Source organism: Palaemon carinicauda, chromosome 17 (assembly GCF_036898095.1).
Source record: "Palaemon carinicauda isolate YSFRI2023 chromosome 17, ASM3689809v2, whole genome shotgun sequence".
Classification (NCBI taxonomy): domain Eukaryota; kingdom Metazoa; phylum Arthropoda; class Malacostraca; order Decapoda; family Palaemonidae; genus Palaemon; species Palaemon carinicauda.
In genome coordinates this window covers 103,028,929-103,050,212 of record NC_090741.1, presented here as the reverse complement: position 1 = coordinate 103,050,212, position 21,284 = coordinate 103,028,929, and the positions used below count along the sequence as shown (strand labels likewise).

Sequence of the window (21,284 nt, the reverse complement as noted above, 5' to 3'; positions counted from 1 at the left end):
CTCGTCAATCTATCGTCTTCTCTTCCTCCCTCTTCTTCATTTGCAATATCTAGGGATCCATTCTGTTATTCTTAATGTCCATTCAAATAATATGTCTATCCCACGTCCATTTCTTTTCTGAAAGAATATCCTCTACTTTATTTTGCTCTCGTACCCATGTTGCTCTTTTTCTGTGTCTTAGTGTTATTCCCATCATTATTCTTTCCATTGCCCTTTGAGTTGTAACTCGCTTATGTTTTAAGGCATTAGTAAGGCTTCAAAGTTCTAATGCACAAGTTGATACTGGTAGGACCATCTGATTAAATACTTTACTTTTTAGAGAAAGTAGCATATTAATTTTCATAATCTCATTTTGTATATATCAATATATATATATATATATATATATATATATATACTCATATATATATACAATATATATACAATATGTATATATACATATATATATATATATATATATATATATATATATATATATATATATATATATATATGATGCAGTGTTTGATAGAAATAGTTTTTTAACTCACACTAGGGTTCGCGCTCAATGTGATATAGAAATATATTATACAGTATGTATATATATATATATATATATATGCATATATATGTATATATATATAAACATGTATGCATATATATATATATATATATATATATATATATGTAAATATATATTTATATATATATATATAATGTATGTATGTATGTATGAGTGTGTGTAGTGCCAAAGATAATAAATTCTATCTTATCTACATTGACACTGGAGTTGGAACTTCCATTGAACAAAATGACAAATTTGAAAGAGGCTTTGCGGTTTTATCTGTGTTCGTTGTGTCTCGTGTTGCTGGGATGAACTGATAAGTGATACTGTGATAAGTCAGTCTGAACCAGAAGGTCAAACCTGACGGAGGTCCATTCTATAGTTCCACCCTATTGGTTAGTGTTTTGTTTTTTACTATGTCAAGGTTATTTCTTGTTTTATCTTAGAATAATGATTACTTGAAATTAGTTAATGGATTTATATTTAAATAGATTTTTCGTCGTATCATAGCTTGGGAACTCTTAATGTCGCTAAATTTATGTTTCGTGAATTATTTTCATAGGCTATACATATATCTTTTTCTATAGGCTTAAAATACTCTGCCACAGTAGCCTACAACGTATCTGTTCGTTCGTTCGTTTAAGAACGCCTTGTCTATAGCACTAGGACAGCATTTGTTAGCTATATTTAAACCGACATCCTTCTGTGACTTGCGTAAAGTACATGGCAAATCCTTTTCACAATTTTGTTCTTTGATATTGTGAGATAAAATGAAATTTAACTTCTTAATTACCCAGAATAATCAGTCATGTCAAATAATTGTATAGATACAATACTCCGATACACAACTGATAATTTTTCATCAAATGTGCAATGCAGATTGAACATCTTTGCAACTATAAGAATTAGTGACCAGGTGAGGAACATTGTAACCAGGATTGACAACTCTAAAACCCTAAGAGGCAGTGACCAGTACCAGTAGACCCAGCATCGACTACTGGTCCTTGTAAACAGAAGAGCCAGGAATCAGGATCGGCGTAGCTTTCAGTGTCTCCAATTCCCAGAGAACTTTAACAGTGTAGCCAAAAGGAACCAACTGCTCCTAGTGACTAGTTTGTAGGTTCCTAGTAGCAACAAGAGGAACGCCATGAATTGCAAGGAATTGCCAATGAAGTTCGAAGAGATCAGCGAAGAGGAGGTTTCCCGGATGAAGGTTCGGAGTGGCCGTAATTCTCGGTTGGTTCGCTGCACTCCCGGGAATGTTATTCTGCCCTACAGGTTAGAGATAAACTTATTCTACCTTACAAGTCAGAGAAAAACTTTTTCATACTATTTTCCCTTTTCTTTTCGAAACCACTAATCTTTAATATTATTTTATCCTATATAAGCTTTTATTTTTATTCTTCTTTTAACAGTTAAGCTGTAAAAGGTTCATTTTGTTATTTTTAAATATTTCAGCTTCATTGGAATTTTTTTTTAAACCAATTCCGTATCTAGAGACTTATGAAGGGTTAACGCTTAATCATGCGACATTGAAATATACAGAAATTGATTTACTTCGCGAAAATTTCGTTTATTGGTATTGTTTTCATTTATTTTTATGATGTCTTCTTCCGTCAGAATCAAAAGATGAAATGATAATCAGTGACTAATAACAAAGAATGAATTTATATAATACAAAACATTTCTCTTTTGCTCTTAACAATTTGAAATACACCGGATGTTATTAGGGTAGAGATTTTCTTGCTTATAAACGACTAAATATTTTTCCTTTTTCAAATATTGGACTTTTACCTAACATGATTTTGATAATACAAATGGAGTTTCTCGAAACGTGATCACCAGAAAAGTATATTATTATTTACTATTGTCGTAATTAACGTTGCTTTTATCATTCGCCGTACGTCCTGATTTGCTCATGAACTATCTTTTTATATGTAGCAAATAATTCTAGTTTGGTCATATGACCATATCCTTTACAAACATCAAATTAGTTATCCCACTTTATGATAGACTAACACGAGTTCACTTCTATCTCTGCCATTAAGACGTTGCCTTTCCTTATGTACGAAACCTCGATTGTCGTAGATAATTCATGACTCTGTACTTAAAAGATGTCACTCTTTACCCAGATTATCACTCGCAGTAAGATTTTCTCAATAGTTGTGTTTGTTTGATTGCTATGCCATCAGATAGATTTCTTTGTTATACGACAACTAGTGTATCCGACCCGTCAAAAATGTCCTCTAAATATTGAGATAGATATGCACAGATTCAATCCTTCCCACCCCCTCCTCCTTTTTCCTAACTACAACCCGCTGGTTCAGCAATTTGTGGGAGATTGTTTTTTCCGAGTGTTCCTCTCGGGGTAACCCACCTCATCAGGGTATGACTACGCCCTCTCTTCCTACCCGAGAGACGGGGAGAGACTGAGATGCCATAAGCTCTGTAATACCGCGCAGCATGACACGAAATGTGTGTATATATATATATATATATATATATATATATATATATATATATAGAGAGAGAGAGAGAGAGAGAGAGAGAGAGAGAGAGAGAGAGAGAGAGAGAGAGAGAGAGAGAGAGAGAGTGACGCTTGTTTATTATACAGTATAGGGGAGATCATGTATATGGCAATGAAAAGGAAAATCTTTTAAGTACAGATAAACATGAAAACCTGCGGATATAACTGATTTGCATGTCGTTTTCAAGGCAGAAGATTTTTCAGTTTCTATTTCAGAACAAAATCAACTGGATGTTAAAATGTATTGAACGATATACACTATATAACTATACTTTATATAATACATTAAGGATTTTGAACTTTTATAAGCACTAAACACTGGCGGGAGTTCCTTTTTACGTATAATTTGCTGGTTTTGACTTTAATGGTGTATTATTTTGGGTATGAAGAAGAACTTGGGCAAGTGATATGTATCCCCAGCTGAGTATATATTAGACACCAAACAACAGATGGTATGTAGATATTAAGCTGGAAGTATTCGGGAGTGATTTATTCAATATTATGCTTTGCACAAATGTGTGTACCTCAGTTTTGTTTCTAAACTCTTACAATAAATTTAGTATTGTTTAAAAATATTTGACCTCAGGATCGAAGATATCTTTAGCCAAAAGTAATGGAATCCAAATTGTAACAGACATAGTGTCTTTCTTGAACCATATATGGTTTTAGAGTTAATAAAAAGGCATACTTCGTGCATGTGCTGTGATCAAGTGCTTGCTTGAAAGACACTCCCATTGGGCATTGGTTCAAAGCATTTCATGTCGGGCTATTTTATTTTATTTTATTTATCTTTTTTCTTCGGAGATTAACATGAGCATCATCATCATCATCATCATCATCATCAGTAACAGACTCATCTGGACTAGAGTTTACAGTCAAATTGTATCTAAGTCTTTTCAGTTGAGTTGAGTATAAAATGGAAATTAAAGTTTTATCGTTTATTTGTAAGAGATTATTATTATTATTATTATTATTATTATTATTATTATTATTATTATTATTATTATTACTAGCCAAGCTACAACCCTAGTTGGAAAAGCAAGATGCTATAAGCCCAAGGGCTCCAATAGGGAAAATAGCTCAGTGAGGAAAGGAAATAAGGAATTAAATAAATTATAACAAATTAACAGTAAATCATTCTAAAACAGTAACAACGTCAAAACAGTTATGTCCTATATAAACTATTAATAACATCAAAAACAGATATGTCATATATAAACTATAAAAAGACTCATGTCAGCCTGGTCAACATAAAAACATTTGCTCCAACTTTGAACTTTTGAAGTTCTACTGATTCAACTACCCGATTAGGAAGATCATTCCACAACTTGGTAACAGCTGGAATAAAACTTCTTGAATACTATGTAGTATTGAGGTACATGATGGAGAAGGCCTGGCTATTAGAATTAACAGCCTGCCTAGTATTACGAACAGGATAGAATTGTCCAGGGAGATCTGAATGTAAAGGATGGTCAGAGTTATGAAAATTCTTATGCAACATGCATAATGAACTAATTGAACGACAGTGCCAAACATTAACGTCTAGATCAGGAATAGTGAAACGGTTATTGTTTGAAACAATACAGTTGAAGTGGATCAGTTCGAATTCTTATCCAATTTGAAGGAAATTTAACTATGTGCGTTTACGTTGACTGTGATTATTTGTAGGCAATTACTCAAAGGTTTCCCTAAAATCTCTCTGTCTCCTGCAAAAACAATACTAGTTGATGACTATCGGAGACCAGGATAAAGGTTTGCCATAACTCGAGTGTGTGCCTTATCACTAGTGCTTTGTCCAATTGGGGGGCCATTTCTGGCAATGAGTACTGAGGTTGCTGTAGTTATATAGACAGAATTATCGTAAATTTAGTTGAAAGGTATGAAAGCAATTTGACAAAAGTAGTACTGCTATATATTTTGCAATACGAATATATCACAATTTGCTGCATATTTTCTATTAATCAATTGCAATAGTTAAATTTCTTTTATTGCCTTAACATTTATTTGATCTTGTTTTTTGCCCCATGTCAATTCATAATGCTGGCAATTAAATCCAATATAGCAATTGCTCTGACACTAGAATTCAGTTGCAACGATATTTCCTTCAGCAATGCTCTACTATTTCAACTGCTTTGTCATGATAACATTTAATGAAGCTAATCTTTTTAGAGAGAACGGGCTGTTTCAAGTGTTTCCTCTCCTTAAACTAATCATAAAAATTGACTATAGGATTATTACTAGACAATTCTGATTTCTTTCCTGAAGGTAACCCTAATAAATATGGATTTTTTTTTAATTGGTACAAGCTCTAATTATGGATGAGGGAGAAGTTTGAACATCAAATTTATTTGAAAAGAGGCTTGTGACGCATTTGTATGCTTCTTCTGCAAGCAAAACTGCTGCATTGTCAAGTGGACATACAATTTCTTTAAAGGCTCCTTTTCAGCATCGCTGCCAATTTAGCCTAAATGAAGAAAATAAATGGCATATAAGTCTGCACAGCCTGCCATTTCATGACATTTGAAGTATTATTTGGCATCTTACAATTTTGGTCAAATAAAAAGTTGCAGCTCTTAAGCTGAGGTCTCATGACGACACTACATTCAAATTAGATAAATAGCGCAAAGACTAAAACATGTTTGACTTTTTCCACTTGTCTTGGAAAAGTGATTAGGTCCCTAGACCCTAAGTGACCCATAAAGGACAGATTACTCTCCACTTGGGGGAGAAGTTATTGAGGTTCAAACCTAAAAGTAATGTCCAAAAGTAAACTTTTATATAAGTTTCAATATTTTATGTATATTATCACTTTAAAATTAACAAAAAGGTTTTTTTATACTTTCCTTATAGTCGCAAACTTAGATAGAATAGAAGGGTTGATCATTCGGTTAACATATCTCTAGAAATATCCAAGGCTTTGATACCCCTTAAAACAAACTTTAGCGGCCATATGCTATTGACAATGAGTCATAATTACAGCCGGAGACAAACACGTGCAGTTAACAATAATTATCAGTAAAGATTCGAATGTCTTCTTCAGATTCCTGGATCTTGCAAAGACTGTTTACAACTTTGAGTTCCGCAGTGACGACATAGTCGTTGCGACTTTCCCCAAAAGTGGGACCGTCTGGACAGCGGAGCTTCTCTGGGCTATGACGCACCTAGATCAGCTACACACTCTTGATACAGACCACATTAGCTTGAGGAATTTCTTCATCGACCGTGTGAGTTTGAGTTTTTTCTTTGGTGGGGAGTATTTTAGTAGCTTTGAAGCTGGTGCCACTCAACATGAAAGTTTTTTTATTAGCATCTTTAGATAAGTTTGTGTAAGCTACAGCTGCTAAATACATTCCAGAATGTTGTTACATTATTTGTCAAGTGTTGATAAATCCTAAAATATTTTTTCATTTATATTTTTTTAGATCATGGAACCTTGGACTGTTGTCTGTGGCTCAATAATAGTTCATCTTAATGTTGTGTGATAGGTGGCGTTTTGGGTTTATTGTTAGTTACTGAGTGCAATGAAGAAACTTAAATTTAAACCAGTAAATTATATAAGTTTTGATAATTTTTTTATCAAAAATTAGCCTTATTTTAAGTGCATTTTACATAATCATATGGAAGTGGTATTGATTGTAACTTGCGGATACTTGAAAAAATAGAAAGGCAATTTTATTTAGGATTTACACTAATTTATTTTAAAAATATCAGTTGAAAGAGGACATTGCAGTTCATGCAGTCTAGTAACTTGAGGATCACGTTCTAGCAGCATACTGGAATTTATTCGTAAATATCGCACTTCCAGGATATGTTATTTGCTCCAAACAAGGACGACCAGTCGCCCCTCGTTAAGAAATTCATGGAAAAGTTTCCAGAGGGTCGCATGGAAGACGGCGTAGTCCTCCAGTTAGCAAAAGCAGAGACTGGTCGTAGGATCATCAAGACGCACCTCCAATTCCAGTTCTTTAACGAGAGTTTGTTGAACAAGAGCAAGGTGAGCTATGGCATTACATTTTGTGTAATCTCCCCTATATGATAAAGAGCAATTGTCTGGCTGTACTGTATTTTTGGGCTCAAGCCATGTCGTCCTGATGGAAGTTCCTATAGGGTAGCTTCCTAGGGTATATTACAACTACGGCGATATTCCCAGAGAATTCACCTTAAGGTACCAGAATTCTAACTCCTGGAGCGAGTATCCCTCGTGAAAGGGATATCGCGACATATCAGAGGACGTATTCTAGACACGCCACATGGCAATCCACATCCTGGACAGAGATTTCGTCTCGTAGGAGGTGATTGGCGAGATACGAATTCGGGAAAGAAATAGGGGAGCCGCTCCCAAGGCTTCCCTATCCTCCGATTCGTATACGTGCCTGGCGCCAATCCTGGCGCCATCTGTATTCCTTTTTGCGTAGCTTAACAACTCGGTGTTTTTTCCTGTTTTTCTCGCAAATCTTGGATTTATTCTACTTTTCATGGCTTCTCCGTCTTCGTCGGCCTCTGATAAGTTGAGTATAATGTCTTTTATGTATAAATGTAGGCTCTTGGTAAAATTTTGAGTGATTAATAGGATTAATCTTTGATACAAGAGCCGTAGCCTACCAGAGGCGTCCTGGACGCTGTCGCTCGCTAGGTATAAATTAGTTAGTCAGAGCGACATTCCTGGTTGTTTTGCTTTAATAAATTTTAGCTATTTAGCATTACATAGGATTTCCTTTCGTGCTTAGTATTATTTGGCGAAGTATTCGCCATTCTGGCCTACGCTAGGCCATGTAGCCTAGTCGTTTGGTCCTAGTACTTCATGCATGATTATGGTTTTTCCGAGTGTAATTAAAATTTTATTGAAGCTTTAGGCTATATTTTATACATTTTAGACTGTGTGGAATATTTCCAAGATAGTATACGAGTGAGTTTCGGTGATTTAGGTAATCGATTCTCTTGGTGCCTAGGCTAGTTGCTTATGGAGCCTTAGTATACTTTATCATACTCCCCGGTTGCTTTCTTTTCTTCGGAGAAGGTATGCAATCCCTTTCCCTCTGTTTAAGCCTTGGGCTTATCCCTAAGTGGTTTTTTCCGAATTTATTTTCGATAAAACTATACTGGGGTGTTACTGTACCTTCCTGTTCCTGTAGTATGGTTCAAGAGGGACAGAACAACAGAGTTTTTTAGTCTGAGTCTGTGTTGTCTGGCTTGGGGCTGAGTCCCCCTTGCTGACCTGACACAGACAAAGGGAGCTTAGCTCCCTTAGGTCACTACCGAAGGTTTCTGTGGATATGATTCCTTCTTTTGTGATCTACCAGACTAGTCCTTGTTGCTGTTCTCGGGGGAGGATAAGTTCTTTCCCTGGGAGTAGCAACGCCTTCCTTGCTTTGGTGCTCTGGGAGCTGGCAAGTATTGCTGGCCTTCCCCCTTAGATCTCCCTTAGGCTAAGATAAGTTTCTTGGCTGCGGGTGATCTGTCACTAAAGCAAGGTTGGCAGGACCCTCTTGTCCCTTCCCCCTCTTTCTCCGTAATGGCCGAGCCATTACTGTACTGTACGTCGTTCTACATCTGGACCTAGTATAGGTTAGGATGTGGAATTGACTCAGCCCCTTGCCGGCCGGCAGAGCTGCTGGCCGGCAAGGGTCTTATGTTTTCGAGTGCTGCCCGGACCTCTCTTGGTCCCTCATCCATGCCTGCCTGTAGAGCCAGACGGCATTGGTCAGGAAGCCTGAATTAGTTTCTCCCCTTCCTTATATGCACTCTTTCGGTTGCCGGGCTTGGAGGTTGTGTACACTCTTATCCCGGCATCCATTCTATTTTTCTTCTAGTGCTGTACCTGACCCGGCTGCCGGCCTATGAGGCCGGCAGCCGGGCAGGTGTAGTCCTCTGGTTCTTTTGCTGCCGGCTGGCATCGGTCTTGTACCTTTGCCGGCCGGCTTATGTCAGCCCTTGTCTGCCGGTCACCAAGAGTGTGGCCGGCAGCTGGGTACTACCTTGTGTAGTTGCTGGCCGGCAGCCATTGCCGGCCAACATTGGCTGTTACCGGCCGGCAGTTGCTGCCGACCGGCACATGCATTTGAACCAGAGTGCTGCCGCCTTATAGCTGTTAAGTAGTATACTTTAAAGCTAGTTGTGGTGTGTGTCGGCCGGCAAAGGCAGGCCGGCACACATCCCCCTATACTGTACTAGTATTCTTCAGTATAACATATACAGTAAGAAGAAAACTATGGTAAGGGTTTTGGTACAGCACTGTGTCTTCTAACACTATTGTGTTTTCTTGCACATCCCTTTGCTGTTGCCCTACAGATAGGAAGCTGAGTTCTTTCCTGTCTATTATCCAGGATTTTAAAATCATTGCTTAGGTGTGAGCTCCACCTGTTTCCTCTGGAAACCTTGCATTGGTTACTCTAGAAGAGATAAACCATTTTGATTTTATTATCTGGAAGGCTGCAACAATGGGTTGTGAGGGAAACACAAGTGTGTGTCTTTCCTTTCTGAATTGTTATGCTATACTATGCATATCCAGTGATACATAGTTCACTTGATACTCATGGAAATTTCTTCTCTTTACAGAAGGACACTCCGAAGTGGGGAAGTGCTTTCTGCAATGTCAGCAGCAAGAACCTCTGCGGACATGAGTTTTGTAGGAGACACGCAGCATACGCTGTCTCCAAGGATGATCTCCGGTATTGGGACCCTCAGGTATGTACTGTGTGCACTAACCTGATTACTGAGACCTTTAATTCCCCTAGGACAGAGGAATCAAGTGATATAGCTAGGAAGAAGCTTCGTACCTGGGTAAGGGGCTTCCAAAAGAACACTTCTGGCCCTTATCTTCCAAGTGAGAAGATGAGGGCGTATCTTTTCCCTAAGGCATCAGCTGATGCAGTGATTCCCCAGCCTCAAGAGGAGATCCCCTAAGTTCAGATCCAGGTGGATGCTGAAGTCGCGGTCGCGATGCAAGACATCCAGTTAGATGACAGGTTGTCTGATGTGGACGGGTGTCAGGAGGAAGACCTCCTGGCAGAAGCCCAGGATGAAGTTCAAGACCCAGACGTTGTAGAGGTAGACGTCGACGAGGTGTCGGCTACTCCGGTTCAGATTCCGGAGCCTATTCCCTCTACATCGGCCGGTCTCCCAGTAGAGCTGGGACAGGCCCTCTCTTCTATTGTTGGAATGATCCAACAAATGCAGAAGGAGAATCAGGAGAAGGCGGCTGCAATGGAACTGCGAATGCAGTGCCTTGCAGAATCACATGGGCCCCAGAAAAAGCTCAATGTGAAAGACCTTCCCTTGTGCTCAGATGCTAACCCATGGAGGTATGCTGAGCACATGCCGATGACGACTGGAAAGATCGTCATCTCGGATAAGCTGGGCTCAGTTCCCCTGGAGGAGGTGGAATTCTGGCCCAGCAAGGCATCATATCCGGACTGTTATGTCCGGCTGAGGAAGGAACCAGCTTCAAAGGAGGAGACAGAGCCGAAGGAGGTCATAGTGATGGACCATGCTAAGGCTCAAGCTCTACTTTCATCTTCGATGAAAGAGAGGGGCTTCTCTAACTCAAAGGTAGCCGCATTGAATAGGAAGCTCCCTTCCTTTGTGTCCTCGCCTACTAGAGCCTTCCCCTTTTTACAGAAAGGGTTTCTGGCTGTACTAAAAGCAGTCGAGGCCGGCAAGTCTTGCCCCTCCCTAGAGGAGTGTAAACCCTTGTCGCTGGCCCTGCCTATGGACCACAAAGACTGGAAGGACGTCCATCTTACGTTCTCAGTTGGAAAGTTGGAGGCTGATATTGCCGGACGTCAGTTCGGCAAGGACCTCCCTAAGCTGTCTGACTTTCTTTTGCGAAGTGAGTTCGATACAAAAGAAAGACTGACTGCCTCAATGTCTCTTCAGACTACTCTCGAGATGATGGCAAGTGACCCCAAGGTCCATGAAATGTTCATGGTAGTGGCCAAGTCTCATCTGGCCACAGTGACGAAGGACCTTTATGGCTTCGTCAAGGCAAGGAGAGCTTGTAGGGAGTTCGTGTTTACCTCGGCTACGGTGAGGCACGAGCCAAAGAAACTAATCTCCTCCAACATTTGGGGAAAAGACCTTTTCCCTACCGACTTGGTCAAAGAAGTTGTTGATAAGGCCGCCTTGGAGAATAGAAACCTTCTCCAGAAGTGGGGCCTGGCTATCAAAAGAAAGTCTTCCCCGGATGAGGGTCCTCAACCAAAGAGGAAGACTATGAGGACTAGGCTACCGTCTCGGCCAGCCAAGCCTCTTAGACAGCAACAGCAACTGCAATTGCCATTGCCCCCAGTGCCCCAGATCGTGGCACAAACCCCGACCACTTTTCAGTGGGAACCCCAGGCCGTGTCGACACAGTCCACGGCATTCACCCCAGCGTTCGAAGGGCAGTCTACTTCCTTTCGAGCAAAGCCTAGAGGAGCAGCCAGAGGCTCGTCTAGACGCCCCTCAAGGGGAAGGGGATTCAGGGGTGGTCGTGGTCAGGAAGGCAAGACCTCAGGACGGCAGTCCAAGTGAGGTGATACCGGTAGGAGGGAGACTTCTGAAATTTCGGGATCGGTGGACCTTCGATCCCTGGGCCCACAGCCTACTCAAGAATGGACTGGGCGGGAGCTGGTACAGCACTCCACCCCCGTGCCTTCGGTTTTTCCAACACTCCACCCCCGTTATGGAGGAGTACGTTCAAGAACTGTTGGAGAAAAAAGGTGATCCGAAGGGTGAAGCCCATCAATTTCTAAGGGAGGCTGTTTTGTGTTCCCAAGAAAGACTTGGAAAAGCTCAGAGTCATTCTGGACTTGTCGCCACTCAACAAGTTCATAGTGAATTGCAAATTCAAAATGCTAACACTGCAACACATAAGGACCTTACTGCCCAAGAGGGCATATTCCGTCTCTATAGACTTGTCAGACGCCTATTGGCACATTCCAATTAGCCATCGACTCTCCCCCTACCTAGGGTTCAGGCTACAGCGAAGACTATACGCCTTCGGAGCCATGCCATTCGGGCTAAACATAGCCCCAAGGATTTTTACGAAGCTTGCGAGCGTAGTTCTCAAACAATTACGCCTATAGGGAATTCAGGTAGTAGCCTACCTGGACGACTGGTTGGTGTGGGCAGCATCCGAGACAGAATGCGTGCAAGCTTCCAGTCAAGTGATCCAGTTCCTAGAGTACCTAGGCTTCAAGATCAACAGAAAAAGTCTCGACTTTCTCCATCTCAAAAGTTCCAGTGGCTGGGAATCCACTGGGACCTTTTGTCACACCGTTTCTCCACCCCGGCGAAGTAAAGGAAGGAGATAGCGGGTTCTGTCAAGAGACTTCTAGATTCCGAAAGGATATCAAGACACGAGCAGGAGAGGGTACTGCGCTCTCTCCAGTTTGCTTCGGTGACAGACCCAGTGCTAAGAGCACAGCTAAAGGATGCAATCGGAGTTTGGAGAAGTTATGCATCAAACGCGCGAAGAGATCTGAGAAGACCAGCCGCTTCGGCTAAGTACTCTTCTCAGGCCTTGGTCCCAAGCCAGACATCTAAAGAAGTCGGTTCTTCTTCAGCCACCTCCCCCGTCGGTGACGATTCACTCAGACACCTCGAAGGAGGGATGGGGAGGTCACTCTCATCGGAAAAAAGTCCAGGGGACTTGGTCCAAGCTATTCAAGACCTTTCACATAAAACTTTCTAGAAGCTAGGGCAGTGCTCCTTACCTTAAAGAAAGTCTCCCCGCATCACTCGATCCACATAAGGTTGGTGATAGACAGCGAGGTAGTTGTGAGATACTTGAATCGACAAGGATCGAGGTCACCACCTCTCAACCAGGTGATGTTGGCCGTCTTCCGATTGGCGGAAAAGAAGAAGTGGTACCTGTCGGCAGTTCACCTTCAAGGAGTCCGCAATGTGACAGCGGACGCTCTATCCAGGTTCACACCGATAGAGTCGGAATGGTCCTTAGACGCAGGATCATTCTCCTTCATTCTGAATCAGTCCCAGAACTGCAGATAGACCTCTTTGCGACGAAAGACAACAAGAAGTTGCCCCTGTACGTGCCCCGTACGAGGACCCCTTAGCGGAAGCAGTGGACGCGATGTCCCTCGACTGGAACAGATGGTCCAAGATTTATCTGTTCCCTCCTCACAACCTTCTGTTGAGGGTCCTCAACAAACTGAGATCCTTCAAGGGGTAGCGGCAATAGTGGCCCACAAGTGGCCGAACAGCGTGTGGTTCCTCCTGGCATTGGAACTGTAGCTGAAGTTTGTACCACTACCAGATCCAGTTCTGACCCAGCGAGTCCAGAAGTCAACTGTCTGCGCTTCATTACAGAAAACCCGGACCCTGCAGCTCATGATTTTCTCTCCCTAGCGGTGAGAAAGCGTTTCGGGATTTCGAAAGCCAGTATAGACTTCCTTGAGGAATATAAGTGCAAATCTACTAGAAGGCAATATGAGTCATCTTGGAGAAAATGGGTGGCCTTTTGTCAAGGCGAAGAATCCGCAGGAGATCTTGACAGACTTCTGCTTATCTTTCTTCTCCACCTCCATGGTCAAGGATTGGCAGCGAACACGATTTCAGCGTGTAAGTCTGCTTTGACAAGACCCATTCTATATGCTTTCCAGGTCGACCTAGGTAACGAGATCTTTAATAAAGTCCCGAAAGCCTGTGCTAGGCTCAGACCTTCAGCACCTCCAAAGCCCATTTCATGGTCTTTAGACAAGTTCTTCATTTCGCTTCTCTGTTGAGCAATGAAGAGTGTGCGTTAAAGGATTTGACACAAAAAGTTATTTTCCTATTTTGCACTCGCGTCCGGGGCCAGGGTTAGTGAGATTGTAGCCTCTCGAGAGAGGCAGGTCGTGTTCAGTTCCTGGATGGGGGAGAACTGAACCTGTTTCCGGATCCTACGTTTCTCGCCAAGAATGAGTTACCCACCAACAGGTGGGGTCCCTGGAGAATCTGCCCTCTGAAAGAAGATGCATCTCTATGTCCAGTAGAATGCCTAAAGGTCTATCTTCATAGAACTTCAGACTTCAAGGGTGGTCAACTATTCAGGGGAGAAACATCAGGCTCAAATTTATCTCTGAATCAACTCAGAGCGAAAATCACATATTTTATTCGCAGAGCGGATCCTGACAATACACCCGCAGGTCACGATCCGAGGAAAGTTGCCTCATCCTTAAATTTCTTTAATTGTATGGATTTTGAACATCTCCGTTCATACACTGGCTGGAAGTCTTCCAGAGTGTTCTTTCGCCACTATGCGAAGCAAGTAGAGGAACTAAAAGAGATCTGTGGTAGCAGTGGGTCGCGGTGTTAACCCTACTGTTTAACTCTGCGAGGAACAGTGGTCTTAATTGGGACGATTAATTCCAGGGTGAGTGTGTAGTTACATACTGTACTACAAAGTAAGTGAGGGCACTGTGTTGCCCATCCAGACTGTTCCATTTCCGAAGGTGAACCTAGCATAAGTGCAGACATGTGTGCCGAGCGTTTCTAACGCTAATGTCATTGATTTGTAATACAGGCTTTTATGACTTTGATACCTCGGTATCTTAAAAGTGGCATCTAATGTTTTTTCTTTCAGACAAACAAGCTCTGTTTACTATCATACTTATGCTTAAAGTTTTGGGTTATCCTCTTCTTATGTATATATATATATAATTGTGGTTAACCTGTCTATTTATTGCCTGTCAATAATCTGGTTCTTGAGAACCTTGCGTCTCCTTCACCTGTGTCAATTTATTGGTATAATTGAGCATTCATTCTATGTACCTTATCTGGGATAATTCTAATAGAATTCTTCCTTTATGCAAGCTATGTTGCATTGGTTTTCCTCCTATGCGGATATAAAACCTTTGTCCAATACAAGTATTGTGCGGAGAACTGGTCGATATTTCATATTGACGCAGTGGTTCTTTACAAATTATGCTTTACTTAATATAGGGCGAGACCACTATATTAGCTTGCCTGGTATTCATACATAGGTATATGTACTCTTCGAGACTTTTCCAGAGTCTAGTAGGACTCTTCCCTGTAGGGGGCAGGAAGCTCTAACATAGTTTATAGTTAGTTGAAAAGATGTATAACGGTAACATCTTAGGTCTCTAGGTCTAGTCGACCGGGAAAAAATTACCTCCGGGAAGTACGGCACGTTCTGAGAATCCACAGATACAGTAATGCTCTGGTACACTTCCATCAGGACGACATGGCTTGAGCCCAAAAAACGGATTTTGAGCGAAGCGAAAAATCTATTTTTGGGTGAGATGGCCATGTCGTCCTGATGGACCCGCCCTTGCCTTTCTAAGAAAGGGCTGTAGGACCCCTCCCTACATACAGTATCTGTAGCACCTCGTGTACGCTACAAGGAATACAGATGGCGCCAGGATTGGCGCCAGGCACGTATACGAATCGGAGGATAGGGAAGCCTTGGGAGCGGCTCCCCTTTTTCTTTCCCGAATTCGTATCTCGCCAATCACCTCCTACGAGACGAAATCTCTGTCCAGGATGTAGATTGCCATGTGGCGTGTCTAGAATACGTCCTCTGATATGTCGCGATATCCCTTTCACGAGGGATACTCGCTCCAGGAGTTAGAATTCTGGTACTTTAAGGTAAATTCTCTGGGAATATCGCCGTAGTTGTAATATACCCTAGGAAGCTACCCTATAGGAACTTCCATCAGGACGACATGGCCATCTCACCCAAAAATAGATTTTTCGCTTCGCTCAAAATCCGTTATTTACGGTCACAGCTCTCCCCGTCCCTCGGGTAGGGGGAGAGGTGTTGTCATATCGTGATGCGCAGGTCCCATATAGTGAGGGGTTGCGTGTGTGTGCATATCTACCTTAATATTTAGTCGTCATTTATGACAGATCATGTACACGAGTTTTACATAAAGTTTGAAAATATCTCAAGCTCCCATTGTCTAGGAGATTTATGTAGTTATCCCAAATGATTTTCCATTCAATGTGAGGTGAAAATTGAAAGCTTGGTATAAAGAGAACGAAGGGATTAATTGAGATTTGAACAGCAGAAAGCAATGTAGTTAAGCCAATAATCCTTTATGATAAGAGACACTAGATAATACCCATTTTCCCCATAGTGGGAACATCTACTGTGGTGTAATCCACGCGAGCATTATTATAAAATAATAACGTAGATTACTTCTTAGATTATCATAAATTACTCTTAACTAGATATCTGGGGATTATAATTCTTTAGTATATATGAGTCATGTGAAGTTGTAATCCTCAAATATACGTACATCGCTTGTGGTTATAATTCTTCATTTTATGTGAGCCATATGGAGTTATAATACCCCAATATACGAAAATCTTTTTATCTGAAACACCTAGGTTCCCCGAATTTTTAAAAAATTAATCGGGCTTCATTGTTGTACCATGAGCCGCCACCCATTATCAAATATTCCAAAAAAGTTTACTTGTTTAAGCTTCCAAACTCAAGTATCACTACCTAAAATTGTTTAGTATGAAATTCTTTAAGCTATTGCATAGCGGATTAATTGTAACCAGTCTTTCAGTTTCTTTCATTTGGCTCTAAACTACACATTATTTTGGAAGGTTTATCCAGGTTGTAATTATATTAGTGGAAGGGTCTTCCCAATTAAGCAATTGAGTCAGTTAAACTTCACATTCAAACTGGGTGGTAATGCTCTTTTGTTGAGTAAGTTGAATTGAGTCTTGTTTCATACCTTATCTGTCACATACTTATTTAACATTGTTGATTTACTTATTTTTTATTTTATTTATCTAGTATAGTTTATTGTTAATTTACTTATTTTTATTTTATTGATCTAGTGTAGTTAATTCTTTTAGGCTTTGTTTCTTTTTTACACTGACCATGTATCATTCTGATTTTCCAGCAAGGTCTCGTGCTTGGCTTGCAATAATAATAATGATATTAAATCTTTGTTGAAGTCTACTGTATCTCCTGTAATGTTTTGTATATTATACTTCAAATACCCGTTTGTTCTAGGTAGAAAGCTACTTATTACATGTTCATCACTGGTACATAGACAGAAATATAATCTGCATGTGTCTAACTGGTATATTTACCTTGACATAAGGCTACACTATATGTGCTCGCAGCATACTTGCGTGGCGGATCAGAGTACTATCATTGTTTTGCTTGTAACAGTAAAAGTCCCTGAGCGTAAATGTTTGTGCTCGTAATAATATATGTACCTGAGCATAAATGTTTATGCTGGTAACAGTATATATAAGTAAATACTACCCGTGGAGATACTACCGCCAGAGAATTATAGAGTTCTTTGACTGACCAGAAAGTACTACATTGGATCCTTCTCTCTGGTTACAGTTCACTTTCCATTTATCTACACATACAACAAATTGTCTGGGCTATTCTTTACAGATTCTCCTTTGTCCTCATATACCTGACAACACTGAGATTACCAAACAATTCTTCTTCACCCAAGGGGTTAACTGCTGCGCTGTAATTGTTCAGTGGCTATTTTCCTCATGGTAAGGCTAGAAAAGACTCTTTTGTTATGGTAAATAGCACTTCTTGGGGAAGGAAACTCCTAAATCAAACCATTGTTCTCTAGTCTTGGGTACTGTCATAGCATCTATACCATGGTCTTCCATTGTCTTGTGTTAGAGTTCTCTTGCTTGAGGGTACACTCTAGCACACTATTCTATCTAATTTCTCTTCTTGTTTTGTTAAAGTTTTTATATAGTTTATATAGGGAATATTTATTTTAATGTTGCTGTTCTTAGAATAGTTTATTTTTCCTTGTTTCCTTTCCTCCCTGGGCTATTATCCCTCTTGGGTCCCCTGGTGTTAAAGCATCCGGCTTTTCCAGGTAAGGTTGTAGCTTAGCAAGTAATAATAATAATAATAATAATAAAGTTTATGCTCGTAACCAGTGATGAATTTACCTATGACCGGACCCAAAGGCTTCAAGCTTCTTAGAGCCTCACGACATCCGCCTCCCACTGGTACATATCACACTCTCTTTCCGTATAGTTTATTACAACTGAAGTAAATAAACACAGTTTTTACATTTAACACTAAAAGAAAACTAAAAAGTTGCATAGATCCCTGCTCTTGGTGGGGCCCTAGGCGTCAGCCTTGTGGATAATATGGCCCTGTTCGTAACAGTATATATACCCGATCATAAAAGTTTGTGCTCGTAACAATATGTGCCTGAGCATAAATGTTTGTTCTAATAACCGTATATGTGCCTGACCATAAATGTTTGTGCTTGTAATAGTATATGTGCCTGACCATAAATGTTTGTGCTTGCATCAGTGTATCTGCCAGAGCATAAATGTTTGTGCTTGTGACAGTATTTGTGCTTGACCATAAATATTTTTGCTCGTAACATTGTAGGTGCTGGAGCATAAATGTTTGTGCCCGTAACAGTATATGTGCCCTAGCAGAAATGTTTGTGCTCGTAACAGTATATGTGCTGAAGCATGAAATGTTTTGGCTTATAACAGGATATATACTGGAGCATGAGTGTTTGGGCTCGTAACAGTATATGTGCCGGAGCATAAATGTTTTGGCTTATAACACGATATATACTGGAGCATGAGTGTTTGGGCTCGTAACAGTATATGTGCCTGACCATAAATGTTTGTGCTCGTAACAGTATATATGCCAGAGCATAAATGTTTTGGCTTATAACAGTATATGTACTGGGCATAAGTGTTTGGGCTCGTAACAGTATATGTGCCTGACAATAAATGTTTGTGCTCGTAACAGTATATGTGCCGGAGCATAAATCTTTTGGCTTATAACAGGATATATACTGGAGCATGAGTGTTTGGGCTCGTAACAGTATATGTGCCTGACCATAAATGTTTGTGCTCGTAACAGTATATATGCCAGAGCATAAATGTTTTGGCTTATAACAGTATATGTACTGGGCATAAGTGTTTGGGCTCGTAACAGTATATGTGCCTGACAATAAATGTTTGTGCTCGTAACAGTATATGTGCCGCAGCATAAATGTTTTGGCTTATAATAGTATATGTACTGGAGCATAAGTGTTTAGGCTCGTAATAGTATATGTGTCTGACCATAAATGTTTGGGCTCGTAACAGTACATGTGCCAGAACATAAATATTTTGGCTTATAACAGGATATATACTGGAGCATGAGTGTTTGGGCTCGTAACAGTATATGTGCCTGACCATAAATGTTTGTGCTCGTAACAGTATATGTGCTGGAGCATAAATGTTTTGACTTATAACAGTATATGTACTTGAGCATAAGTGTTTGGGCTCGTAACAGTATGTGTCGTGTAACGTAAATGTTTGTGCTCATATCAGCACAGGTGCCTGACCATAAATGTTTGTGCTCATTACCGCATATGTGCCTGACCATAAATGTTTGTGCTCATAACAGTATATATGCCAGACCATAAATGTTTGCGCTCGTAACAATATATGTGCCTGACCATAAATGTTTGTGCTCGTATTAGTATATGTGTCTGACCATAAATGTTTGTACTTCTAACAGTCTACGTGCTGGAGCATAAATGTTTGTGCTGGTAACAGTATATTTTCCAGGGCATAAATGTTTTTGCTGGTAACAGTGTATTTGCCGGAGCATAAATGTTAGTGCTCATAACAGTATATGTTCCGGAGAATAAATGTTTGTTCCTCTAACAATATATGTGCTGAAGAATAAATGTGTGCGTTTTTAACAGTATATGTGCTGAGCATAAATGTTTGTGCTTGTAACAGTATATGTGCTGGTGTTTTTGCTCGTAATAATACATATGCCCGAGCATAAATGTTTGCACTTGTAACAGTATATGTGCTCGAGCATATAAGTTTGTGCTCATAACAATAAAGGTGTCCGAGCATAGATGTTTGTGCTTGTAACAATATATGTGCTGGAGCAGAAATGTTTGCGCTTGTAACAGTATATGTGCTGGAGCAGAAATGTTTGTGCTTGTAACAGTATATGTGCTGGAGCATAAATGTCTGTGCTCGTTACAGTATATGTGCCTGAGCATATAAGTTTGAGCTCATAATAGTAAAGGTGTCCGAACATAGATGTTTGTGCGTGTAACAGTATGTGACGGAGAATAAATGTTTGTTCTCGTAACAATATATGTACTGGAGCATAAATGTTTGTGTTTGTAATAGTACATGTGCCTGAGCATTAATGTTTGGGCTTTTAACAGTATATGTTCCTTAGAATAAATGCTTGTGCTTGTAACAGTATATGTGTAGGATCATAAATGTCTGTGCTCGTAACTATATATATGCCTGAGCATATATTTTTATATTTGTATCAGTATATGTGCCAGAGATTAAGTGTTTGTGCTCATAACAATATATGTGCCGGAGCTTAAATGTTTGTTCTCGTAATAGTAAATGTGCCTGAGCATAAATGTTTGTGCTCATAACATTGAATATGCCTGAGCATGAAAGTTTGTACTTGTAACAGTAAATGTGCCTGAGCATAAATGTTTGTAATTGTAACAGTAAATATGCCTGAGCATAAATGTTTGTGCTCATAACATTGAATATGCCTGAGCATGAAAGTTTTTACTTGTAACAGTAAATGTGCCTGAGCATAAATGTTTGTACTTGTAACAGTAAATATGACTTAGCATAAATGTTTGTGCTCATAACATTGATTATACCTGAGCATGAATATTTGTACTTGTAACAGTAAATGTGCCTGAGCATAAATGTTTGTACTTGTAACAGTAAATATGCCTGAGCATAAATGTTTGTGCTCATAACATTGAATATGCCTGAACATGAAAGTTTTTACTTGTAACAGTAGATGTGCTTGAGCATAAATGTTTGTACTTGTAACAGTAAATATGCCTGAGCATAAATGTTTGTGCTCATAACATTGAATATGCCTGAACATGAAAGTTTTTACTTGTAACAGTAAATGTGCCTGAGCATAAATGTTTGTACTTGTAACAGTAAATATGCCTGAGCATAAATGTTTGTGCTCATAACATTGATTATACCTGAGCATGAAAGTTTTTACTTGTAACAGTAAATGTGCCTGAGCATGAATGTTTGTACTTGTAACAGTAAATATGCCTGAGCATAAATGTTTGTGCTCATAACATTGAATATGCCTGAACATGAAAGTTTTTACTTGTAACAGTAAATGTGCCTGAGCATAAATGTTTGTACTTGTAACAGTAAATATGCCTGAGCATAAATGTTTGTGCTCATAACATTGAATATGCCTGAACATGAAAGTTTTTACTT

At 40.0% G+C, this 21,284-nt stretch overlaps 1 protein-coding gene across 1 annotated transcript in view; it reads left to right on the top strand.

The window, feature by feature from the left end:
• The first annotated feature begins 863 nt into the window (after nt 1–863).
• LOC137656879 (sulfotransferase 1A3-like) overlaps nt 864–21,284 on the top strand; it is a 23,832-nt gene continuing 3,411 nt past the window's right edge. The window contains exons 1-4 of the mRNA XM_068391248.1: nt 864–939; nt 1,424–1,822; nt 6,112–6,295; nt 6,877–7,065. Of these exons, the coding sequence (XP_068247349.1) occupies nt 1,692–1,822; nt 6,112–6,295; nt 6,877–7,065 (504 nt within the window). The 5' untranslated portion in view covers nt 864–939; nt 1,424–1,691. The remainder of the gene's footprint in view (nt 940–1,423; nt 1,823–6,111; nt 6,296–6,876; nt 7,066–21,284) is intronic.